The sequence below is a fragment of the Etheostoma cragini genome, chromosome 10 (genome assembly GCF_013103735.1).
Source record: "Etheostoma cragini isolate CJK2018 chromosome 10, CSU_Ecrag_1.0, whole genome shotgun sequence".
NCBI classification, from domain to species: Eukaryota; Metazoa; Chordata; class Actinopteri; order Perciformes; family Percidae; genus Etheostoma; species Etheostoma cragini.
In genome coordinates, this window is record NC_048416.1 from 26,587,431 (window position 1) to 26,615,276 (window position 27,846).

Genomic DNA, 27,846 nt, shown 5'->3' on the forward strand with positions numbered 1-27,846 from the left:
CCTAAATGCCTAACCTTAGTCCTTACCCTTACCCTAACCATAACCATCAAACCTAAATGCCTAACCTTATCCCTTACCTTAACCCTAACCATAACCTAACTCTAACCCTACTCTTAAAACCAAGTCTTATTCCTCAAAAAGCCCTTTAACGTTATGGGGACCAGCATTTAGTCCCAACAAAGCTGTCAGGTCCCAATAAGTATACTGTATTCACAGTTTTTGGTCCCCACAAATGTAGCAAAACCTGGCACACACACACACACACACACACACACACACACACACACACACACACACACACACACACACACACACAGTTGGCTTACTGGAACTTCATGAACTAATTGGAATGATAAAGGTGTGATGGTGTGCTCACAGAGGGTCAAAGATGACTGCAGGAAGGAGAGGAAATAATAATGTGGGCAGTTAGGTGGGGGTTCGCAGAGTTAAAAGAAGTGACATCACTTGTGTGTGTGGACCATACCTTTGTTGGGCCTTTTAACTATAAAGCAACAAGCTAGCCTCGAATGAGCTAATCTTTTCCACAAAATTCCTTCAGTCACACCTAATTAAATTTGATTAAATAAACGTTGTCCTCCTAAATCTGTTGTAAAGGACATTTTCGGGTATTTAGCAGCAGACTATGGCTGTCACGTGTCAATCGTGGCAATCGCTGCAGCTTCAAGATAAGATTTAAATGTTGTTGTTTAATGGCAATGCAGCTAGGTCTAGAAGGTCAGCCCGATGTTTCCGAATTGGAGTATTATTGTTATTTTTAAATGGCATTTAAAATGACTAGAACACATTCTTTTAACTACATTTTTTCTGTGGAAATATTGCAGGGATTTGGCAAACTTTGAGGGGATTAGTCTTATCTATTTTCTGGAATCTAGTGTGACACAACTTCTGTGCGCTCTTAGATACTCCCTGTGGTTTTTATGGGGACTGTAAGTGTAAAAGTGCCATGTCTTCCACCTTCCCATATCCCAATTACAACCCAGTTGAGCAAATGGTTCATAGCTGTTCCTACCTCCACCTCCACCACCCAAGCTCAGCCCACATCAACAGCATGGCAGTTCACTGCTAACAGTCTACCTCAACCTCTCTGTTTCTATTTTTAGGTCCAATTTGAACTGTGAGAATTTCAGTTGTTGCCCTGCATCTGCTGAGAATATTGTATGTGTTTCAGGTACAATAACCATTGTTTAATGCATTCAAGCAATATTATGCAGTTTCTGACTGACTGGCTTTATGAGCAGTCTTATTTGCACCTTATAATAATACTTGCACATTTGCATGTGTTTAACAAAAGGGCCATGTGTTGCCATGATGTTTTCATTTAAAGAAAAGTCTTTATTGGGTCCTAATACAGCACAAACCTTAGGAGTGATGTAAGATTCACTGGTACTACTTGCTACTGTATGTCATAGCTCTGTGAAGAGTGACTGATGAGACCTAACACTCAAATTATCTCTTATTCTCTTCTCTATCATTCATGGGTCAAGAAATCCACCCCAGTCCCCAGAAGATCCTTCTGAATGTCAGCATAGCCATTTCCCCCAGCTTTGTCAGTCCATAAACATCCATTTGGGCCAAAAAATACATAAATATATATATATATATATATATATATATAAATCCTGCTGTCTCATTTTTATCTCCAAATGAAGTGTTTGCTAATTGTAAGCGGATTCTGCTAGTCTAAAAAGAGATATGTCTTTTCAGACTTTAAAGATTATCACGTTACAAGTAAAATCAGATAATTTCAGATTTAGTTAAAAGAAAACTTCTGTGTTTAGCTTCTAAGCTTTAATTATTCAGGTCTGGAGATGTGCTTTGCAACGTAAACGAGACTGCAGACTTTGAAAATGTTAATGCTGAGATACCCCGCAGCATACAAATGAATGAATGAATACTACATCTGAATGTTGAAAATCAGTATAGTTAACCATTTAAGGCAAAAATATGGCACATTATGCTTAAAGTGCTCATATTATGCTCATTTTCAGATGAATTCAGATTTTTCTTATTTGTATTTACAGGTTATAACAGAAGAGGTTTACATGGTTTAATTTTCAAAAAACACAATATTTGTGTTGTACTGGACATTGCTGCAGCTCCTCTTTTCACCCTGTGTGTTGAGCTCTCTGTTTTAGCTACAGAGTGAGGCATCTCTCTTCTGTTCCATCTTTGTTGGGTGTCCTACATGCGCAGTAGCTAGGTAAGGACTACTAGCCAGTCAGAAGCAGAATACGAGGACGTGCTACACTAGCAGCTAGGGGAGCAGTGCCTTTAAAGTACATGGATCTCATATAACACCATGCATTGATAAGGATCTCACATTAATTGACATCCTCTTTTATCCTGTTTTTTTTTTTTTTTGCCTGGTGCTTCTCACACAAAAGCCAGCATTTCAATTTCAAAGCTGCCCATTAACTTGAAGCAGCACAGGGCCCCTCTGCATAACTCTTGGCCCATCTCTTGACGATGAAACAAATGAGTGTCTTAAATTAAATTTGAGACAATTAGGCTGCCTGCTACATGTAATTTGTTTTCTGGATGGATCAAATGGTCTCAACTCAGGCCTGGATTAGAGGAAATGTGGGCGGAATAAGAGATGCAACAAGGGAACTTGGTCTGAGGAGTCCCAGATGTTTCATCAAACAGTTTGGTAATAAGATATCACAGTGTTTCCAATGGCACCCAGCACCATCTGCATCTATGACTCACATTTCCTTCTTTTCTCTTTCGCCCTGTTCACTACTTGGACAAGGCCTTGAAAGCCATAGAAAGCAGGATTTGTTTTACACAACTCTGTGCCACAGCTACTTCAGAGTCAAAATTTAGATGTCAGGCTCAGAGCATTACCCTCCGTTATCTAATTTCCATAGACGACTGGCGGTTCAATTTTGCAGTTCAGCGGAGCTTAATCCAAAGGAGCACTTTCTGAGAAATAAGGCTGCAGATTTAGCGCAGCAAAATGTGTTGTAATATTAAGTGTGTTGTGTTGGAAAGTAATTACAGCATGCTGAGAAATAGACTCAAACTGTGCTATGCTACCAGTAGGCCTGTTTATGAATAGATCATGTTAACTACAGTTTTATGAAGGGTAGCAACCAAGAGCTGAGAGACGGACAAGCAACAAACACATTAGAAACATTTACGAGAGGAAGATTTTCTGTTCCCTGTGGGGGTCGCCAGCTCAGCCCATTTTTGCTTTCAAACTGCAGGGTTGGGTCAGGCCACAAATATTTCTAATGAGAAATAAGGGTACAATGCAATTCTGACAAGAGAAGGCAGCTTAAGGATGCTTAAAATGTACGAATGAATGACTATGATGTGTACTGTTCAGAAGAAGAAAGTAGTTTTGACAAATTTTGACATCTTCTTCACCAGTCAGTCAAGCATCTGTGGTTCGTGGATAACGCCAACATTATTGAGATTGACCATCTTGTGACTTGGTGCAGTCACAACAACTTGGAGCTGACCACTCTTAAGACAGTGGAGAGGGTTTTGGATTTTAGGAAGAACACAGCCCCACCCGTCCCCCAACACCTGTGTGTTCGAAACTGTTGACTCCTTCCACTTTTTGGGCTCCATCATCCCCCATGATGAGCTCCTGCGTTGGCTGTCAATTTAATGTGCAACAAATATCACCCACCACCACCACCACCAAAGGAAATAAATAACACTCAACAATCACGCCTGGATACATGAAGACAAAAACCACTAAAAAGGCAATGAAGCGAACACAATTTCAACAATATGGCATTTAACGGTTTGTGGTTTGAATTGGATTACCACAAACAAACTGACATTCTGAGGCACACACGTTGAATGTGCACCACACCTGGTATAATTAACTGTAAGAAGATTTACTTTTTGGCAGGCAGGAGAAGCAGCACATCAGAACAGTATGGGAGTGACAGTTTCCCTGAAGGAAAAGTTATTGAAGCACAGCAGTATTTATAGACATGGCAAACAATTCTGTTTACTCCCTTCAAATCCTTAAGGAGGGGCATGCAGTATTCATTCTCCATTTCTACATCTTGTATTTTTGGAGGACATTTTATGTATAATGCAAGGCTCCACATGCGATTAGACGGTTGAGATGTTGTGTGGCAACATCATCATATGCCAGCTAGCACTTTACACTCTAAGGAGAAATGCTCACTAATTGAGGTCAAGAGTGCTCTTTAACCATAAAAAAAAGAAAATCCTTTTCAGCCCCTTTGTCTGCTCCTTTTCACACAATGAAATGGAGAAGTGTCCCCTCGGAGTCCTGTGCTGAAATTAAATGCCTTATAATACATCAGACCTCTTGTCACTGAGCTGAATGGAAAGTCAGCTCCCTCGTCTGTCGTTGATACGGGAGGGGCAGGGCTACTTTATTCACTAAAACGGTCCTATTACAGCTTCGTCAGAGCCGCTGCAGCTGCTGCGATCCCAGGTCAATAGACTTGTCAATCAGAGTTTCACCAGGATGCTGTGATTGGCTACTTATCAAGGTCCCGTGGACTTGAGCTGAAAGGTGGAGGAAGAGACTTTACTAGCAGTCAAACTAATTACATTTCTCAAGCGTATATTTGCATATAGTCAAAATATACAGAAGAGAATCTGTATGCAGATGGTGTGTCAACTGGATGTACGAGAAAAGAAACAGAGCTCTTTCACGGTGGTTGCCTGTCTCTGAGTATTAGTCGGAATGTGGAAATTCAGCACTGCTGGCCATGCACTGTTAGTCACACTGTACATTTCCATGTACATCTGAGACCCTACTGTGGTTCACACTGCTCTCACAAACAAAGCTATGTCATTTAAAAACATACATGCTGACTTTGTTGTGTTTATGTGCAGTCTGTTGTCCTGAGAACTGTTTACTTTTACTCATAAGCATGTTTTTTTTATTTTAGAGACAGGGTTTTACCAAAACTACACATGATCTCATTGATGAAGGCAGATGTCAATGGGTGGAGCAGCTTTTCACAGCGTTACTGAAATGATACTGAATTAAATAAAAACACTACTTTCAATCCATGTAAGTGCAATTACACGTAAAATTAGGAAAAATTCATGTCATGTCTTAGAACGTCAACAAGCACATTTTTGGGCACTGCTGAGTGCCAACGGAGGAAGTAGGTGAGGAAGGTAGTTTTTTATTTTTAAGTGTGCCAATAATTGTGTATCACATTCGAAATGGACACCAGAGACAGGGGTTCATGTCGTTAAGCATCTTAATCCTAAAGCATGACTACAGTAGAAGAAATAATACAAACAAGGTTATAGGCAATAAAACAGACCTCGGCTATTTTGAAAGTTTCGAGTTTTGCCAGTAGCTTAGAGTGGCTAATGTTAGCTAACTTTAGATGGATTGTGCGGCGTAACTGACATTGTAGAGTTGTGTTTGGCAAATGGGTTGAGTAAATTGTGTAAAAAAAGTGTATGTAGCCACCGGGACATCACCCATTGGTTTGTGGACTCCCCTATGCCTTGAGATTTGGCGTCACATTCTTAATTTGTTTAGCCATAATCATGTTTGACCCCATTTAGAAGAGAGGGGGGAGCTATGCTCTAAGCATACCCTGCTTTATCAAACTTCTTAACTGGAAATGGGACCATAATTTACCAAATGACCACCATGCTGTATTGAAGAAGAACTGCAACTGAGAGACCATAACCTCATTGCAAAAATGTTGTGTCATTTTCTCTTAGACTTCTCTGCAATCATACTTTTTTGGCAACTAGGGGAGTTGCTCCTTGCTGGCCTTTAGAAACAATGCGTGTTTAAGGCTTTCATGAACTTCATTCAGGCTTTGAGGTTGGGGCTATAAACCCACCCTCATTGTCTCTAAGTCCAATTAAATTGGATTATTTCTGCTTTCAAGGCAGTTCTGGAAAAAAAGGGCAGGGCAGGGCAGCACCGCAGTCGATATGCCCTTAGCGTCTTTAATATGCCACTATTGTCTGAGGGTTAGGTCTTCAGAAAATTACCATATTGTCTATCAGCTTTCAGCACAGCCTGTTGGTCACAGCAATTCTGTCCATGTTTTCTCATGAAGGGAAATATCTCCATCTACCCACAGGAAGAAAACAATCCTTTTCCAGATTTGAGTTCTAGTCTGTGCACACTGGCTGGTTTATGGGTCTGGTGCCCAGTGGAGAGCAGTTAATTGACATTGACTGTTGCATGTCTACCAATAGAGCCAAGCCCCCCCTGCAGCCTGAGTGCTGCTCCGAAAGCACAGAGGCAGCTCGAGCTGAAAAGGCTACCTCAGAGCATAAATACTAATGGAATTGATTTATACCTCCATTTCCTGCAGGGAGAATTCAGGAGCAGCCTGAAGTGGTGAAAACGCAGCAATCACGGTGCAACCCACAGAGGCTCTGCAGTCCTGTCGCTGGATGACCAACTGGTGCCATTATAAAGCTGCACTGGAAAATGGCTTTCACCTCCAAACAAAGCTTGGTGAATGGACCGGTGAGGTATGCAAATTTAGTGCTGGATGGCAAAGAAAACTGTCACCTATGTAGTTTCACCCATGTTCTAGTGTGTTACTAAATGCAGCTTGAAGACAGTTAGTTATTCTGAGTCAAACTTAAAACAGCTCATAGCTGGCAGGCTAAGCAGTAGCCATTAAGCAGCCATTTACAAGGCTAGTATCCACTACATTTTTAATAAATACATATATAAAACTTGCATCCAAAATGAACATAAGGATAGAGAAGGTTAGCATGGAATGTTAAAGGACTACATAACCTAAATCCATGCTCTCTTAGGATGACACAGTATTTATGTGCAATGGCACTATTAAGTATTTTCAAAATATGCTATTGTCGCGTTATGAGACGTGTAAGATTACTTTTAGTGACGATCATACTAAATCAAGAAACATTTTGCTATTTTCTTTTTCTTTTTTGTTGTGTTTGTTGAGGTACTCTTTAAAGCAGCATGGCAGAATGTATGGATGAAAAGTTTAGGGTGGTGGATTATGTTAAGAAATTTTTGACTTTAGATCTAGATATTTTACCATTTCACTGAAGTTTTCCCACCTTAACCAAGTGTTTTAGTTTCCTATCATAACCATATCTTAGTAACACTGAAGCTGCACGTATATGGTGTTTTACTATGCTTGTAAAAGTGGAACTATAAAATGCACAAGACGACTGTCAGTCTTGCTTCTTTCACCTGACTCTAAGGACATTGTCTTGAAATCTTGTTTATAACTTCATTTGCTGTTATGGACTACACCAGGTACACTTTTTATTCATGGAAAGGAAAGAGATTGTAGTCAATAGTCAAACTTAATACTACTGCCATTGCCTCTACTGCTGGTACCATGCTAATAATAACAACAACCCGTCCCTGGGATCTCTGTTGAGGAACTGGCAGAGCATAAATGACTCAACATCTGTTGCAACAGACAGTGAGAATGATTTTGTTTCCCCCTGCTCTGCAAACCACATGTGCTTATTGAAGTACGGCAGCAAAACACCACGTTGTCTGCTGTATCAGGGACATTAAAGTACTTATTTAAGTACAAGCTGAACCACAAAACAAATGAATGTGTAGTTTTGCCTTTTTGTAAAGACACAGCCGCACCTATAATAAGATTAACATGGCAGCCAACCTTTAAAAGTGAAATGTACTGATGTATGAGTGGAAGGGATATAAATGACAAGCTTGGCCCAGTCCATGCTAAAGGTGATGACAGCAACCTTTTCAATAGAACCCTGAGTTAAAATCCAAACCAATAGTCTGACAAGTAATAAACCTGAAAATGTCAAAGCATCATAATCAAATAAATTTAGTTGTTCTGCCAACCTCCTTTTTGTGCTGTAATTAAACCTAACTTTGAAGTCAGCGCCGTCCCTAATCCTTTCTTGGCATTTCTCCATTATTATTTAAATCATCCTGTTTGATTTAAATGGTACGCCGATCACAGACCCACTTATGATGATCAAACTGCGATGAGAGAGATGCTATTTGCATCGCTTTGACGTCCCTGTGGTGTGCTCACTGTGACACTTTCAAAAGTCTCTCTTTTTGAAAAACCCTCCAATCACAATTGGAACAACACAGTGCATTCTGTTTACAGCCCTTTTCGCTTTTATTGAATAGATGTTGAAATTCCTTCTGAGAGAAAATGCAACAGCCATGATAAGATGAAAAACAGGAATGACTAACAGAAAAAGCAACATGTGATATACTGTACATTGAAGGTCTTTGCACATATACTTCCTCAACGAATGCCATGCAATAACACGTTATCTGTGACACACGTCTTAGTCCCTAAAGACAGCGATGATTTTGCCTCCCCAACCAGAAATACACGTCTGCTTCCGTGTATTTTTTTAATTTTACACAAAACTTTTTGAATGCAGAAACACAAGACGATGAATTATATGAAATCACTTTATTCTCAGAGTGTGCGGTGATTCCATTTTTGCAGGAAAGTTACAGACTGAAATATCTGTCTATAATGGCATGCAGTGAGGCTAACAGGTGGAGCTCTGAAACACATAGAAGACACAAAACGATTATCAACAACCTTGCCTACGTCGCACACCATAAGCATGCATACATTTTGTCAACAAATAGGGAGATAGAGAGAGGAGGGAGAAGGGTGAGAAGATTTCGCAGTACAAAAGAATGCAAATTTCAAAAATACCAACCACCAGAGGACATAAACAGGACTGGCTACAGACGCGAAAGGAAAAATACTGCACGACAGTAAGCATCTTCTCAACACGTACAGAACAGAGAAAGACAGATGCAAAGAGAGAGAAACATCAGACAGTTACATTCAAGTCACATCAAAGGAGTAATTTTTTAAGTGTCATATTTTTCAGGCAGTTTTTTAAATCATTAATGGCTGTATGAGCGGCACAAATGAATGACTTCAAACTGAAGTGGATTTCTGACATGGCGAATACATATTGATGACGCATGACTTGGGCAGTTGGTTTGGGCAGTAGTCTATAGGCCATTTAGAGCTCAATCAATTGACATTTAGAAGATAATGATGAATGGGTGTATGACATGGATGAGAGTGGATTAGATGCAAAGGGTGAAGGGATTTCAGAGCACACCAGTTTAGAAAAGATTCACTGGTAGCCTGATGAACTGCTCACGCTGATGATGTTTGGTGATGAAGTTTTCGTCGCTGGGAAAGTCGTCTACTTGGGTTGACTGGGCAGTAATCATAGCTTTCTGGAATATTCTTGGGCCAAAGAAGAGTCTTTTATAATTAAAACTTGGTGTTCAGTATGCTTTCTATGCCACTGGCAATGAAATGGTTCAATTTAAGTCCAAGGCTAATAATGCAAAGAGAAGGCTAGTTATGGTTTAAACTTCTATTCAAACTCAAAGCTAAAATACCTGAGAATTTCAGAATAAATAAGATGCAGTAAATAAATACAATAAAACCTCTTGACTGAGCCTACAACTACCAGCACTATTCTTTGGTTTGATTGGATAACTACTCTTATTATGGATTCATGTGTTGTTGATGTTTGGTTCCATAACTCCAGAAAATCACAACAAGTTTTAATAAATGTGCTCTACGGGTGACCTCAATGTGCCCTCTGCTGTTTTTTTAATATTTTGATTACATGATTACAGAGCTCACAAAGCGATGGATTTACCTCGTCTATGCCACAAGAATGCACACGTTCTGAGTTAATGGTATTTCATGCTAAACTATAGCTCAATAAAAACAGGCAATGTGGCAATGAAGAAAACCTTGATGACTTCTACAGCTAATGTGCTCATGTGAATCACAAAAACATTTTCTGACAAATTGTTTCACAACTTTGAACTGATCTCTGCTAATAGCACAATTAGGCTTTCCCTTAAACTTTGTGTGGGATTTTCTTTTCTGTACACGGCAGCTATAAATAACTCTGCATTTAGTTGGTCAAGTCGTGAATCCTCATATGTGTATTTCATTGTAGCGACTTTCAGGCTATAGCAACATCAAATGTAAGTTTCATCATGATACTTGTAGGATAACAAAGGCATCGACCGAGGCCGACTGTAAATATCCACGTTTATGAGTTACCAGCACAAGTCTGGTGGAATGTCTGAAATATCTGGAATGTTCTAACAAGACACTGTGGAATGAAGGACATGAAACAAGACATATGGAGAAATCTTAGATTTCATCCTAATATAACCCCCCTTTAAATTTGCCCCATTACATTTACAAGCAGGGCAGATTGCACTCTACTGAGCAGGTAAACTTTTTCTCTTGTACGGTGATGGTGCTTTCATGTTTTTCATCTAATTTCTCATTAGCATGTATTGTCAATGTCTGCCTTTGAAATCACCAGCCAAACGGCGAATTGAACTGTTTTCAAACACAAATCCTGCTTTTGCTCAAATTCTGTAACACACAACTGAACATTTCTGACAACACAAAACAAATCCCCTCCCCCCACCCGTTCTCTTCTATAATCAATAATGTCTGACCCACAGTATACAAAGGCTTTACTGTCACTATGCAGACACATTTGTGCCTTTAATGTCGACTAACACATTACTGTAAGGAGAACGTTTAGACACACAACACTGAAGATTGTCTGTTATTGCTGATTTAGTTTCAACCAACAGACACAGGACAACTTCATCTCGAACAATATATTGCACTATTGTCACTGTCTGTTCACATATAGCGTGATCACAACATGGTTGTGTTTGTGAAGTTTCATTATTTTTTTTTCTTCTTACAAAAAGAGTTGATGGAAATGTCAACAAAAATCCAAAATAACTAGCCTGGTCTAAGATTTACACATGCTTCTGCAAAAGCAGAGCGAGCGACACCTGCCACAGAACTTAGAAAAACTGAGTTTTCAAACATAAACATGTACAGAAAGGGAATTTATAGTAAGAATGCCATTGAATAGCTTTGAGACAAACGTCACGTATGGGAAACATTCATAGTTTTCCCCGTGGAAGAACATTTCACACACAAAGTCAATGATCTCCAACTGGTAGACGAGATGTCAGTTAAATAAAAATGGAAAACCAGTTATTGCCTCAAATATTACATGTATTTTGCTTCATCATAACAAATGCAATGGTATCCAAATATGTACTTCACTTCACAAAAGTTAACTGCATGCTTATAAAAAAAAAAGTGAACAAAACAAAAATGTCTTATTTTAAATGAATTCCATCACTTTCTGGTTTTACAGGTAATGTTTTGTCTCTACCAGCGCTCACAATAAACCAAAGAGAACATAAAGGGGACAGTCTACAGGGTGACTCCTCACAACGGAAAACTAATAAGTATAGGTATTTATATACACTGCATGTATCAAATATTAGCAAGAACAGAACAGGAAAATTCAATCAAATTTTGATAGGATTTGGATAATTTCCTAAAAGTTAAAAATATGGCTTATACTCTTAGTCATCTTGTTTTGTGTCATATTTCACTCATATATAATTCTCTCTTTTTTCATAACCAGAGGCTATTTACAAACAAAAAGGGTGAATGATGGGGGATATCGGATTTCATTCTAAGTGCCTGACATAAAAAAAACGTGGCATAAGACTTGCCTTGAAGTAAAGACATTAGATCTGTGTTGGTGTTGCATACTCTTATAGTATTATAAGTATATATCACCATCAGGATCTGCTATTTTAAATCAAGGACAAAGTCATGCCAGGTGGCGCCGTTACAGGAAACTTAGAAGTTGGGTTAAAGGGGCTGGAGGGTGGAGAAAAGTGTGATTGCAGGTTTAGGCGGGGCAGGCTGTTATACGGCAGTAGTCTTGGTTCGATGAACATTACGCACGTTATGAAAGTAGATTAACAAAGTTAATCACATTTCACCCAACACTGTTACTTTTTATTGAACATATCCATGAGCGGGGTCGGGATGAATTTCATGACCGTGTCCACGATGCTCTCCTCTTCCTCCTCGTCGCCGCAGCCGGTGGGAACCGCCTTCTTGGGACGGGTGAGGCTGCCCTCGGAGGCCTGCTCCATAGCAGCCGCGGCCTCTGCTTCCTTCTCCTCCTTCTTCTTGATGCCATACTACACAGGACGGACAAAATAAAAAAAGGCAAACGTTTTAGGCCCCATTCAGATGTATTGCTCAAGGACTCATTGTTTTAAAGATAAACCTTTTTTTAAACAAATTCTAGGACTGGTTTGACAATTCAGGAAAGACGCTCATGTCCTTTCTTTCAAAGATTTAAATTTGATTTAGATTAAGACCACTTTCATTTCTGTCCACTCCCTATGAAACTAGAACTGAGAGGTAATTAGTTTAGCTTAGCATATTGACTAAAAGCAAGGGGAAACTCCAGGAAATCCCATCACTTTCCATTAAACCATAGTATTTCAGGGAAGGATAACTCCCCCCCTACTTTTTAGTCTGTAAGCTAAGCTAGGCTAAATGCCTCTTGGCTCCTGCTGCAAAATGTGCGCACACACATGAGAACTCTCAGTAAGTTCAATTTCCAAAATATTTCTTTCAGCACTTTGGTGCCGTCCCTATTGCATTGTGTCGAGCAATGGGCTCTGGTTATGCTCCTACTGTGAAAGTACAATTTGTAGATCGATTTTTTTACTCATGTTTAACCAAACACATTCGTTCCATATTTGATCCCTAAAGCCACATTCTAGTGTTCTTCTGGCCAGGCCTCTAAACCTGACCGTGACACTGCAAAGCATATTGTCCCATTTCTTTTCATTTTCTTTATTTCTACCTCCTGGAGAGTCCATGTACACAACTCATCCTGTCTCAGCTAACTTTCTGATTCCCTCAGAAACTGTGTAAACGGCAGAAGTGAGGCACCATGACAAAAATGTGATTTCCTTGTAACTTAAACACTATTTTTAGCTTAGCCTTAGTTCCTTCAGAACACGGAAGTCATCCGCCTGCTGATTGAATTATCACTCCAATCAGGCACACACCAATCACAGCCATTCTTACATCAAGGCAGCCCTTTTATATGTGATTTCTTCCTCATCGGTGGGGGGGTAGGTAGGGGTAGGGTTAGGGTTAAGGTGTATTATTCAGCTTAGCATGGTGCTTGGCTGGTTATTAAACCATTGTCTGCACAACTGTATTTCCATTTGTTGCAATAAATGGTTAAATCTACGAAATTGTTCCTGTCTGAAGTGATTTCTATGTTTAGAATAAAGGTGGGAAGAACTTTTCAAAAAGGAAGCCTGGTGAGCCTTGTACTCACTCACTGCTGAGAATACTGTGACTGACTTCAAAATGTGGCAATTTTTACTTTACTTAAAAAATAGAGATGCGTGAGGCGTGAAATGATCATTTTATGCAATTGAGGTAAATTTGTTGAAAATGATGGGTACTTTTGCGAACTAATTCACATTTCTTCATTTGCATAAATTAGCTTCAGGCTGCTTCCTCATTAGGTTCAAGCAGAATGTACTGCAGCTTTTTTGGGTACTGCATGAACAGCAGCTACTATCGATTTCTTAAATTAGATGTAGGCTTGGAGCTGAAGGGAAATGTTGTTTTCGTGCGTGTGTGTTTGGCAGTGCACATGGGAGTTTTAACTGCTGCTTTGTCTAATTTGACCTTTCGGGATATTTTATGTACCAATTATAGGCAGAAGCACACAAGCTGAATAATGTACAATGCTAACGATTAGCTTACAAAGCCCTGAGCCACAACAGACTTCAATTAAATCAAGACTGTGTTTAGAGGAGAACGAACACAAAATTGCAATTTAAACATAGAAAGAATGATAACAGCTGTGAAATATGTTCAGCGCCTTACTCATAGCTGTCTTGTGCAATTTGAGTTGTCTCTCAGCTACTCAGCTGGCAACACTGGCAGATTCACCTACAACAACAACTGGACAAATTACATCAGCTGGAGAAGCCTGTGTGAAATGATCCAAAGGTCTGGAAAAGCTACTGAATGGAACTTGTGGGTGAGATTGTTTTGTCAACTGCTACTTTCAAGTTGGGGCAACACGGTGGTGCAGTGGTTGGCAAACCCGCTGGCCGTGCTTGAGGTCCTTCTTCTGTGTGGAATTTGCATGTTCTTCCCGTTTTTACGGGTTATTTCCCAGGTTCTCACATTTCCTTTAGGTTAATTATTGACTTTAGATTGCCGTAGTGAATGAGCATCAATTGTAGTCAGCCCAAAGATTAACTGGTGATCTGTCCAGGGTGTACCCCAACTCCTACCCACCCCCCCTACCCCGCACAATCCTATAATAGGATTCCTATTCTATTTCTATATAGGATAATTGGTTCCAGATAATGGATGGACGGATGCTTCCAAGTTCAAGAAAAAACTTTCAATTTCAACTACATCATGTAATGACATTGATGCAGCAATATACAGTCTAAAGCAGAGATCTTCGACAAGGGATCCAAGGACCCCTAGGGGGTCCACAAAGAGTCATTTCAAAAATTAAAATTCCTGTGAACAAACACAGTGATGATAGGCTTTCTGGCCTATAGGTAGGGTAGCTATCCACCGATACAGTTATTCCTATATAACATTACTGTGTCACATTTAACAATAAAACATGATTCATAAAATCATGCTAACAGTTTTTTTTTGAAAGCTTTGCAATCTTTGCACTTAAAAAGGTATAAATGAAGTCTTTAGGCCACCCACATGTTTTTGCAGGCCCAGTTTAACTTGAATCTTAATTTGATATAATACATGTAGTAGGGGGTCCCTGATCCGTCTCTCTCTCAGTTCAGGGCTTGAAAAACGTTGAAGACCCCTGTTTGAAAGAATCTCTTGCATGCTGATATTTTGGATAAGGTTGTTGCACAATGACAACATGAAACAAACAAGTCTGGACAGGCTAAGATGATGTACCACTAATGATCCATGTCAGCTTACACACTTCTCCAATAATTGAACTTGAATCTTTTATTAATATGAACAGATGGGGAGTGGATGATATTAGTTCTTCAAGATCATTTCAGTGTCATTATCTTGATTGCATTTGTTTTGATGAAACTGTGCTGGATCTGGGTTCCCTGTTACCTAAAGTACAGTTTGAGTAGAATGACTACAGGTGGACTGCAGAGCACAGGAAGGTCAACAGGCTGAGTGATGGTTGATCTTGAGGCAGAGATGTGGAAAATGAGCTGGACTCTTCCATGACCTCTCTGCTGCACACCCCGGTGCCGGTTAATGTGATTCTGCAGCAATAAATATTTTAAGAAGGAAGACTAGTGTCTATTTCCGCAATGAAGATGTTTTCATAGCAGGGGCAGTATAATCATCTGTGTGTGTCTTTTTAGAGTAAAGTGGAGAAATAGGGAAAAGTATGCAAACACTAACGTTTTTAAATATGTTGTTGCCATTTTTCAAATTTGTTTGCCTTTTTTAAGTTTGCATCCAGCTCAATAAAATCTGCTTTTAAAACTAAGGAGAATGGAAGGGAAGTAGGAGACATTCTTTAATGTGTAAGTGGTTAAAGTCTGGAAATCATTTCTAAAAGAATAACAACTAAATTGATGAATGTTTGTAATAGAAGACTTTCAAGGCTAAAACACACTGATGAATAACAGCATCTGGCTGCTACACTTCTGGTCTTATATTTTGCTTAACACTAAATTTGAAGGATTCCTCCTGCAACCAGTGAGACCATTTGGGCTCCATCTCCTTTAAGTTCTTCATCCCCTGTCAGCTAATCAGACGCAGCTTTGTGATCTTAAAGGCAAATCGTTTTCCTCAAGAATAATGCAAAAGCAATAAATGCCAAACTAGTTCCTGCTGTAAATAAAGGGTCAACAATTTATCAGCAGGAAGCTGCAGCAAAAAAAAGCTATCAGTGAAAGACAATAGACATTATGGGCCCTATTTCAACAATCTAAGCACACCACGTGAAGGGCCTGGCACAGGTGTGTTTAGGGCGTGTCCAAATACACTTGTGTTAGTTTGATGTCTGAAAAAAGGCTCAAAGGTTTGTACTTAATGTCTTCATTAAGTCAAAGGTGTGGTTTGGGCATAACATGCAATAAACCAATCAGAGTTTCATCTCCCATTCCCTTTAAAAACCAAGCGCGTTTTTACCTTGGCGCATTGCTATTATGATGGTGGATTTGCACCGTGATGGTGCATTTGTTATTTAAACGACGTGGGCGCTGGACGGAAAATAGACGACTGTGTCGGTCTTAAACTAGCAAAGAAACATGTGTTGGGCTTTACTTAGGGCCCATAATCTAATACTCTTCATCTTCATCTCTTCATCCTCTGCATGCTTGTGGCTACAATGACAACAGACCATTAATATAAGTCACATGACATGAATGCTTTTATCCTTTTTGTAGGAAATATTAATAGTACGTATGTAAATTATTGACTTCATTATTTTACAGTGAAGATGAGAGATATTCCAACATAGATGGAGACAAATATAACTTATCCATATTTAGAATAACTTCTGTTGCACTAGATTTGATGAGTGGAATCATGTGTGTTAGTTCATTACCTAAGAAATGTTTCTTCCAGACTATATAAACATGGGTGTGATTGGTTGCTGGATGTCTCCTCTGTATCCTCCTGTGCTGTCTTCTTTGTTCTCTTCTTTCCCCCCTCTGTTTTGTACTCTTGCAATCTGTCTTAGTGTGTCTCTTTCTCACCCTCAGACTTGTTATAAAATTACAAAAACCTGCATCAGTTGAAAGGGAAGACATTCATGCTTAGTCAGCCCCTCAGCACTCGCCATAATCAAACACTTTCCAAAGATATGCTGTCATATCGCTCCGTCTCCCTTGTCTCTATTCGTTCCAAAACCAAACTAAAGGTCCACTGGATGTCAGTTTGACAATCAGTTCTGCATTTCAAAGACAGCTTCACAAGGGCTACACATGGAACAGCTTGAAATCCAGGCTGAAAGCTCTCAAAGAGTGGTCAAGTCAAAAATTCAATGAAATATTAGTAATGTCAAGAGAAACATTTGACTGCAAGCTGCAGCACTTTTGATGCCAATCATTATTTTATATTATGTTATATTATGTTATGATTTCACTGCAGATGAATTAAATAGTAAGCATGACTTTATCAAAGATAAGATAAGACAATATTGCAGAGACAAAAAAAGGGGTCAATAAGAAAAAGAAATCAGTTTGAAGCTTTTAAAACGGAATTCCATCACCAAGGAACCCCGTTTGTGTTAAAGGAACCACATACAGCGCAGGTGTGTTCATGAACCGGACCCGTCTGCAACATATGGGATGCTCCTCACAGTACAGAGAACTGTTTTAGATTACCCAGGTTAACTGCAAACAATGTCTCGGCAAAGACACGCTGCGGTTGAGTCTTTAAAATAAAAGTGGAATTTAATCAATTGCCATTGTATTATGAGGCTGGCAGAAATGCTAGGGGTAAAAACTCGACATACGAGCCAACAACATGGCTGCAAAACATGTCTTCCTGTAATGAAGTCATCCTTCAATCGGATATTATAGGGACATTTTTAAAAACAAATCAACATTTTCCAGAAAGTTATTATACATGTATCTGCAATAGTTAAAAAAAGTAATCCAGGCAACATTAAGGGTTCAGTACGTGATCAATCATACAAACAGAGATGACGGTGAACACTTTCAAGTCTCTCTATAAATGCATTCATGGTGTTATAATTGTGTGTTATAAAAAAATGTTCACCTGAAAAGTGACAGACATAATTGTGTAAAGAATTAAAAGAGAGCTAGAAAGACACATTCCAATCCTGTTTACTTTCACAGCTGGCCAATCACTACTTAAAGTGGGCATATTTGTCTGTTTGTCAGTTTTGGAAAGCCGGATTCAGATGCTGTCCAATGATTCCACAAGCCAACAAGAATCTTTTACCTTATCTCTAATGCCCTGTCGAAGGTTTTCTCTCTCTGCCTCCATTTTTGCATATTTGGCCTTCCTCTCCTCCTCCTGTTGCCTCAGTGCCTCTTGCCTTTCTTCCTCTTTTTTAGCAGCATCGGGATCCTTCTCCTCTTCCTTACCGAGCATCTTGCCCATGTCTTTGGTGGCCCCTGTTGTTTTGGGTGAGAGAGAGAGAGAAAAGTGAGAAATAATACAAATTGTCAGGCAAAAATCTTTTAACAAGTGATACCGGCAATTCACAGTAATTGCACATAATAGATTTCAGTTATCAGCTATTGCTAAGCATTTTGTGTGCACAGTTATACGTCTAACATTTTGATGATTCAATAGTATATTGCTTTGTATTTCAATCAATTTCAGGCCAATGAAAGAGCACCACAATCTTCCCTCAAGTGAACCAAAGACAAAAGTGTCTTTGTGTCAAGTGTGACAATAGATGGAACAAGAGGTGAGGGCCACGGACAAGAGTCTGAGATAAATTATTAGCAATTATCTTGATTGCCTTTGTGCTGCTCACTTTGTCCTTGATATCTCCAACAGGAATTTCAAGTGTCAACTTGGACTAAGGGTCAATCCCTGCGAACAAAAGAGTGCTGTTGAAAGAACCATAAGAAATCGACACAGGGGTCACTCTGCTACTAATCCCATCGTCTGTCTGTACGCGTTAGATAGTCTAAACAAGAGATCAAGCAAATATACACTCATTCTTATGTTCTGTTTATTACAATTCCGACTTGTATTGTAGCTTTGGCTTTTTTTCCCCTAATTTCACTTCTAACGGCTAATTATTTAAAAAATTAGACATTTCCTACCATTGCTCTGACTGTTACTTGCTCTGAATTGGAGCATAGCTTCATATTTTAAGTGTAAATGTTATGGTTATTTTTCTGATGATGGCAAAAGTCGGTCTAGAAAGATGAAAAAAAAAAGTCAGTTTGATTAAGTCCTCTTCTTGATGAAGACTGGTTTAATAAAAAACCTGCGGGCACTGGCAAAGCTGTCTCAAGCGCTGACACCATGCTGTACCTTGACTGCTTCTCTGTGTGGAGCATCTGGCGTGTGTTCACGCAAGCATCAAATGACATGCTTCACATGCCATCACACAGTTGGTGTGTTTTGTCCTACTACACCAGTATTCCTAGGACCTCCAATGTCCAATACCGATCTGGTAACAAGTACCCTGTGTTGTTTTGTGCAGGGATGTAGAGAGTAAGGGTGTGAAGGTTGTGGTGAAGACCAGAGTTCTTGATCTGTTTTATAATTGCCTAACCTTAACCGTACAGAATGTGTACAACCACAACATAATGTTTGCTGCCATTCACTTCTGTGCAACACGAAAACAACATCCAGAGAGAGATGGTCCTTCACAGAAAGCATTTTGTTTTGTCAGTTCAGAAAGCAGAACCTTGTAGAGTTATTTTCTTGCAGTAACAATCATAAGAACTAGTCTTGGAGAATATTTCTGTCTGCTTTGCCCCACGGGCCAAACCACACTGCTAAATGGGCCTGCAAACTTTCCGCCTGATTAGTTGCTGGTAGCTTGAGGAGATTTCACAAATCTTGTATGGATAGCAAGCTGACACTGTTGCAGAAAATCCCTTCTCACTTCAGGGATATCAGATTCTTCTGTGTCCAAGCTGAACAGAAACATTTAAAAAAAAATCAACTGGTAAAACTTTAGCGTCTGATGATCCAAATTAAAATCCCACGACATGATAACAAAAAGTACCAAGATATATCTCATGAACTAATATTCTACTATTATACTACTATTATTATGATCTATTTCCCCCATTCCAATTAGAAATGATGGCTACTAAAATGTAAATTATTACAAGTGTATAAAAATAGGTTACAATGTGGATATACGGTAATGTAGCATTTTTGACACATGATTAACTAAATCTGACAATCTGTTTAATCTCGTTTAGTTAATTAGTACAATTATTCTAAAAGAGAAGCATTTCAGTATACATTAGCTGTCATATCAGACAGATTCACCTGTATTTTGGTGCCTACTTTACTCCTGATGTTTTTGAATTCTTTGCAACTAATGCCCTTTTATCTCTTGTATTTCACATGTTGCCAAGCTTCCACATGACTAATCTCGATGCTCAGGGCTAATTAGCTCATCTGATTGTAACAAAGTTGCTGTGTAGAAGCGTGTGACAGTTGTCGTTCCCAAAAGCCTTGGTGTCGTCAAACGCTGCCAGCTGTGGAGTCTAGGAATAGTAAGCAGAGCGAAAAAAGCTCCAGAGGAAGAGCTGAGAGCCGTTGCTGCAGTTAGAGAAACATGGTCTAAAGTACTCAATTAGAAAGAACAATGAATAAGTCATCCCTCACCACAATCAGAGCGATTCATTACTTAAAACGGTAGAAAAGGGCAACTGCAAATAAAGGAGTTCTAAAATCTCTTATGTGACAAAATCTAATCTTAATCTAAACCTATCAACCAGAACCATTTAACACTTTCAGTAATGTGCTGGTACATCCACAAAATAGGAACCAATGGGACAGTTGTGCTTAATGACATCACATGGAACAATAAATGGCAAGAGACCTAAAGAAGAGACTGATTGAACATCAGATGTCTGTAAACACCAGATCAAAACTAGTCAGGACATCAGCTGGAAAGGTATCACTATTACTTTTTTACTTGCTTGTCTTTAACATCACTCAAGAAAAAAGAGTCTGCAGTCATTTTAGCAGCTCTGTGATGCAGTAATAGTCATTGTAAAGAAACCCTAACTTTTAAATAAATACTGAAGCCAAAGTATAGGTTGATGGGGATACAATTTGAGAAAGACAATGTCTACATTAAATCGCATGGTAGTCTAGCAACAGATGTTGAGACATTTCACTCTGAACGGTACGTGTCAACCTGCTGGTGGTGCTAGAGAAATACGTCAGAGGGTCACCAAAGTCATTACGATTCATCCCATGGTTACCATACCTATCTGCACCAAAGTTCATGGCAATCCATTTAATAGTTGCAGAGGCATCTCACTAGTAAAAAAAGATTCCAACCTCACATGAAATAAAAAGGAAAAAGTCAGGCTGAGCAGGCTTCTGTGGATCCTCTGTGGATTGAATGTCTGTAGAAAATGTCACGCCAATCTATCCATTGCCATCCTCAGAAGCACATCGCTAGGGTGGCTAAAAATGGTTTTAAGTAATTCTATTACCACATAGTGCAAACGTAACATGTACCGCTTAAAAGGGACTTTTTTTAGGTCAGCTGAGACCCAAAGGCTAATTTTAAAAGTAGGAGAAGGCTTTCTCTGCTTAGTTAGAATAAAAGTAGAAACTGAAAAGGATTCAGTGGGCACTTTGGACGTGATGGATGATCAGGTCAGGCGGTGGATTAGACTTGGCAGAGTTACATGAAATGCTGGCTTTAGAATTTGAGAGTGTGTGAAAACACAAGGGGAGAGTGTCTGGAAGTATCTGTGGTGCTCTGTGTGTGTGGATGAGGCTCTGCTGAGTGTTAAGGAATGGGAAAAAAATATACAGCTCTTAACTCTGTGCAAGTGTGTTCCTGTAAGTGTGCACAGCCACTGTGGGCTGTCAGAGCAGAGAGTATAATGGAGTATGTGTCCTCCAGGTGTATTCGAGTGTTTCCACTAGTGTGTGTTTGTGTGTGCATGAGTTGCGTGAATCAGGCTGATGGACGGGTGAGACCACAAGAGAAGAGTCCCTTGTGGACAGAAAAAGAGAGAGAGGGCTGACATTGAAGATGGAGAAAAACAAGGACAGAGGAATGAGGTTAACTACTGTAGAATGAGAGTGAAAAAAATGAAAGTGCATGAATTAGAAATTAGCGTAACATTTACAACGATGGAAAAGAGCACTGAGGAAAAAAGAGAACAGGTGGTATTGAGGAAAGAGAAAAGAGGAATAATGCCATAGAAGACTGAAGGGGAATGGTGCTCGAAAGATAATCGAGAAATCCATATCAAGGAAAAGTCCTGAGGAACAGAGAGAAGATTCAAGGAAACAGGCAGATAAAGAAAAATTAGACTGGACGGCTAGAAAAAGAGAGACAGATTGAGAGAAAGAGAGAGAAAGAAATCTGAAAAAAGGGAAAGGGTGTTGTGAGGATCAGACGGAAAACAGAAAAAAAAGTGATAAAGCAAGAGAGAGAAAACAGCGGGAGCAGCTCAAGGACTCTATGTCCCTGCCCTCCCATCTGTCACCAGTCCTCAGCGTTCCTGCGGCTGCCGACCAGCGGGTCCCCAAGGACAACACCACCCGTCCACACCATCATCATCAGTCTCCTGCCCGGGGTTGGGGGGATGGTGGTTCCAAAGCTGGATGACCACCAAGGGAGCCTTATCGTAAAGCAAAAACATTGGGACAGGGACAGTGAGAGAGCATGCTCAAAATGTTTGAGGTGTTATTCTGTCTCTCTGTGTCCTCCGTTGGTTGTATTCCCAAACTTTTAGTCATGTTACAGGACCACAGTGAAGACAAAAAAGCTCGTCTTGACCTTTTTTAGCAAGGTGTTTTAGTTTTACAGCCATGCCATCCTCCTTGTTGGAAAAACAGCTAAAATGCATGCGCCTTCTTTACCTGCTACAAATCGCCTACTGAGTATACTGCAGTGTTTAACAGTCTGCTGGTAATGGCATAACTAACTGTTAATTTAGTATGCAGTATGCAATACATTCTTGAGACAGTACTACTACTACAGTACGTACTACATACTGGGTACTATACAACCAGTATGTAGTACGCCATCTGTTAGTATGCAATATTGAAAAACAATCTACCTGACCACAACCACACTAAAAAGTTAGCAAAGACCTGGTAAACAAAATGAAACAACTACAGAACCAAGTATTTTTCTCAACACTCGGTGGTGGCCAAAACAGAGCTAAAAGCAGAGTGAATACAGTATATTGATGTTTGGGCTAAAAGGCGGAGAAAAACACAACTCTGATTATTGCTCATTATGCTCTGTGTCTGCTGGACATGTAAATAGCTAATTGCTGAAATGTCTGCCATAACAACTTGTATCCTTTTGGGATCTATCTCTAAATTTATTTTTAACAAGGATGCTACAGATTTTACACAATCAATTTTGATAATCACCTTGTGTGCAGTTAGGGTGTAGCTGAGGGAGAGGGAACCAATCTGGTATCAGTGTGATGTTTATGAAGTAAGAAAAACATGTTCACAGAACTTGCCTACTTTTGAAAGGTCGCTTACACTCTCAGAAATAAAGATAAAGTAAGGGTGCAATGAAGTTCTCAAAGGTACAAATTTCCCAAATTTACCATCAAAGGTACAAACATGTCTCCAGCTGAGTACAAACAAGCACCTTTCCTACAAAAATGGGTACACAATATATAAGGCATTCTGAAAGGTACATATAGGTACCCTTTGAAAAGGTAAATTCTCATAAATAAAGTTATAGTGAAGGTGCAATCTAGTAAATATATCATTAAAGGTCCTATCGTGTTCCCAAGGTACTAAGAAGTACCTTTCAAGTACTTTAATGTCACAGTTGCATTGTGATGCTTTTATAGATCTGTGGCTGAGTTTTGACTCCTACACAAAGATTTATTTATGTCAGACCTTGAAAAGATGAGAAAAAACTTTCGATAAAGCAGCACTGAGTCACTTTTCACTTTTTGTCTGTGCCGGTCCTTGACAACTATTGACTCAGTCAAGGGGAATCATTTGGTTTTTGGAAGACAATTGTCCTTTGGGTAAAAGGAGAGGAGAAAGCCCTTCAGAAAATTGCTTCTCCATTGGGATGACCGAGGGTCGATTATTTTGTAGCTGAATGCTGGCAAGTTTAATCTCCTCTAAAGTGTCTTTGAGCAAGACAAAGAGCTCCTTTGCTGTGAAAGGTGTAGCTCGTACGACAAAAATCCTCAAACAGTAATTTCATTGTTCGACTTGTATTTAAATTTAGTCTAAAACCTAGGATTGAGGGATAGATAAACCAAAATATACTAAAACAAAGAGTGACTTAAAGGCAGTGGATGTGTAGGTGCCAAACGGAGAGAGGACCCCAGCAGCAGAGCAAGTGGAAATACAGGAAGCATGTCAACAACTAAAGTATTTGGCAAATTGGATAGAAATAGAATGATTTGTCATGTGTTGGAAAAGAAATGAAAAGAGGACACAAAGGAACCCACTCCTCCTCCACATCATACTTTAGAAAATCTTTGGGGTACATGGGACATGGAGGCTTGAGGGACATCATTCCTGTGCTTTATCACCTTCGCAACAATTATCAGTGGAAGACAGCCTCACAAAGTCTGGCCTTGGCGATGAACGAGCAGGGACAGGAGATATTTATCACCTCTGAGGTAGGCACCAAGGACGAGGCAGACCATGCACACGCGCACACACACTCACACACACAAACACAAAAACGCAAGCACGCATGTGACCTGCACACAGAGTGCAGGTCACCACAACACTTTGATATATTTGTTTATCTTAGCACTATGTGTGGATGAAGCACATTCCACTAGATTAATGACACTGTCCTTCATGAAAATAAGCAAGTAAATGAAATGTACATTTGACTGAAATAAATCTGAAACAAATGTATGATCAGCGCACTCAACATAATACAACCAATGTAACCAAGACCTATGTCTGCTTGAGAAAGAATCCCAGTAAAAATTATCCTTAGTTATGAATCAAACCCATTAAAGATTTCATCAAAAAAATTACAATTCACCAATTCAAAAATACACCAAAATGCAACAGGATGATATCACTTTAGCAGCCACTTTAATTACCACGATCAATGGTTCATTATATGATAACTGGCTTTGTGTGGAACGTAGGTCTGATAGCTCCGTCTGGCTCTCCAGATAAGCACTACTGTATTTGTGTTGGAGCATGCTCTAACAAGCCATGACAGCTCGGGGTGGCACGTTTGGTCGCGTGCCAGAGATCATGGAGCGCAATCGCAGAACTTCATAAGCAATTATTCAAGCGTCACTGCAATAATGAGTCATGGAGGGGACGCTGCGGCAGGCTAAACCCTCCACAGGCAACATTGAGAGTCATGGGGGAGATAAAACAAAGACAACAGAGAGGAAAGTTTACTGCTGTACAATATGACAATATAATTTACAGTACACCTTTTGAGGAAAAGTGCCCACCATAGAATTCAAATATTTTGTTACACTTACTTTAAGATATCTACATAGAAGTGACCTGAAACTGTCATAAATATTATAAACAAGTCAAAAAGGTGATGACATAACACTTCTTTTAGTAAGTGTCATTTGGATTTGTCGTGACAAGGTAGGATTAGGGTTAGGGTTAAGGTTCACGTGTCATGACTGTGTCACAACTGTGTCAAGTGTTCATGACAGTGTCATGTCACTCTTATGTAGATGCCATTTGAGTAAAGTGTTACCCAATTTTGTTTTCGTATTACTTAGCTATAGTTTTATACAATTGTAGGGAAAGAAACATGTTAATTGCATAGTCGTTTTGGCATTAGACATCAATATTTTATTTATAGTATTCAGTTACTGATGTAACATAATGGTTGCTATGCTTTTAAGCTCTTTAACCTAATATTTGCTTTAATATACAAGTTTGGATGACAGGAAAGACACATTCATGAGTTTTCTAGAAAGTTTCTTTTTAATGCTTCACTTTAATCAATATTTTTTGATTTAAGGAAACGTATAGTTTCAGTTACGTAAGCGTTACAAGCAGAAACTACAACAATAAAAACTACAAATAACTAATTGAGAAGTTATAGTGTTAAAACAATCAATTAAAATCATTCTTTATTAAATGTACTGACCACCTATGTATTTTTCCCAGGCTTGCGGATTTAAAACAAATTAAGAATCAATGGACATGGTTCAAAAAGGCTGGGCAACTGCACATGACTTGTGTTGGTTCTATGCATATACAATTAGGTCCTACAACACATGAGGCCCTGTTGTAACGATCTAAGCGCAGAGCGTGAAGCGCCTGGTTCAAAGGGGTTTTACCAAGTGTCTTAATCCTAGGGTTGTTTTGGGCATAACATGCAATAAACCAATCAGAGTGACATCACCCATTCCTTTTAAAAGCCAGGCGCGTTTGGACCTTCACTTTCTGCTGCCGCAAGATAGCAATACACAAAGAATGCACCTGAACACACCTCCCTGTAAGACCCCCCAGCCCATGGGTGAAAAGATGAGCGCAGGTGCGTTTGCTATTCAAACAACATGGGCGCTGGACGGGAAATTGACAACTGTGTCGTTCTTAAACTACCAAAGACACCTGAGTCAGGTTTTGCGCGGCACCGGGTGCAGGATAGGGCCCATGAAGTTGCCTTGCTCTGTGCTAACATTATCAATTCAAGGTCTCAGCTTTTTTCATCGCCCTGCTGAAGTGTCCTTAAGCAGGTTACTGAACACCTGAATGCTTCAAAGGCTCAGCTCTATAAAACACAGACCTGTTATGGCTGACCCTGACCAACACGAAGACAGTCAGGTATAGGAGATGGTTTGAAAATCCCGACCCTACAAGGATCAATATCAGTTGGTACTGTGAAGGCATAATCTTACACCAGGGATTTTTGTGTACAGCTATGTCTGGTTTTCTGATCCCTGTGTGTGCTTACACTAAAGGAAATGGCCTAAGAATGGCTCACTTAATGCAATTATTAGAGACAGAGGTATTAATGCAGACTTTAAGATAATGAGTTGTGGAAAGTCTTTGTAAAATCAAGGTCAAACATTTTGGTTTAATACGTACGCATGTATGAGATTCTCTTGTTTTATTGGTCATTGTTAAAACTGAAAACCTTAATCATCCCCATTCTGATGAAAACTGTTGTTTTTCTGATCAGAATTTGAATATTATGTTCGTAAATGTGGATACAAGTCTTCCAATATGATGAGAACTACTTCCTTTCTGCTATCACAGCCCCTCAGAGTTTAAATCATGTGCATCTGCCGTGACAGCTCAATGAACTGCATCAGTCTAGAGATCTTTGATGGTGTATAACCTTGGAAGTAATTCACATGACATCCGTCTAAAAACGCATGAGAAAACTGAACATAAATGGTGTCTTTCAGGTGTTCATTCTTTTGCTATTACAACAGTTTTATCTTGTGTTTAATTCATTCTCTTTTAGATATCTTCATATTTTGTGTTATGCTGTTACTTCAATACTTGGTGTGTACACTGAATTTTCACTCAATGATTGGTATTAACACATACCCGAATATGTTTTCATTTATCGCACCGTTGTGACAAAAAGAGAGTTGAGCCAGAAGGCAAAGCTCTCAATCTACCGATCTTTTCGTTCCTACCCTCGACTATGGTCATGTAGGCTGGGTCATGACCGAAAGAACGAGATCCAGGGTACAAGCAACCGAAATGAATTTCCTCAGGAGGGGGTTTGCGTCTCCCTTAGAGATAGGGTGAGAAGCTCAGTCATCCGAGAGGAGCTCGGAGTCGAGCCGATGTTCCATCGCGTCGAAAGGAGCCAGTTGAGGTGGTTCGGGCATCTGGTAAGGATGCCTCCTGGGGGGGTCCCTAGGGAGGTGTTCCAGGCACATCCAGCTGGGAGGGGGCCTCAGGGAAGACCCTGGACTGGGTTGAGGGATTATAGCTCCAACCTGGCCTGGGAACGCTTCGGGATCCCCCGGTCGGAGCTGGTTGATGTGGCTCGGGAAAGGGAAGTTTGAGGTCCCCTGCTGGAGCTGCTGCCCCCCCTACATGATACCGATGATTAGCCGATGAAGATGGATATTGTAATATATTGTTAATATGTTACAACATTTGCTATTACAATTTATATAATTTTGAATTTTTAAAATATTTTGTTGGCATGCAAAACGTTACAGTTCCTTCTAACTTTTAGCTGTCGTCTTTCAGTGCCACGTGGAAGTTACAGTTTCATGGGCCAAATTATCTCTTTATTCATTGTTCTGGAACAAATTTGGGCCTCACAGTAAAGAAAGCTGAGTATGTTGTCAACATTTTGATATGAAACACATATTAATAAGTAGAA

At 39.6% G+C, this 27,846-nt stretch overlaps 1 protein-coding gene across 4 annotated transcripts in view; it reads right to left on the reverse strand.

Moving 5' to 3' along the window:
• Positions 1-8,399: 8,399 nt before the first annotated feature.
• Positions 8,400-27,846, reverse strand: part of LOC117951808 (complexin-1-like) — a 54,215-nt gene continuing 34,768 nt past the window's right edge. For all 4 annotated transcript variants that reach the window (XM_034883727.1, XM_034883729.1, XM_034883731.1 and 1 more), the window contains exons 3-4: positions 17,820-17,995; positions 8,400-12,043 (exon numbers count right to left, since the gene is read on the reverse strand). In XM_034883727.1, coding sequence (XP_034739618.1) covers positions 11,849-12,043; positions 17,820-17,995 — 371 coding nt within the window. In that variant the 3' untranslated portion in view covers positions 8,400-11,848. The remainder of the gene's footprint in view (positions 12,044-17,819; positions 17,996-27,846) is intronic.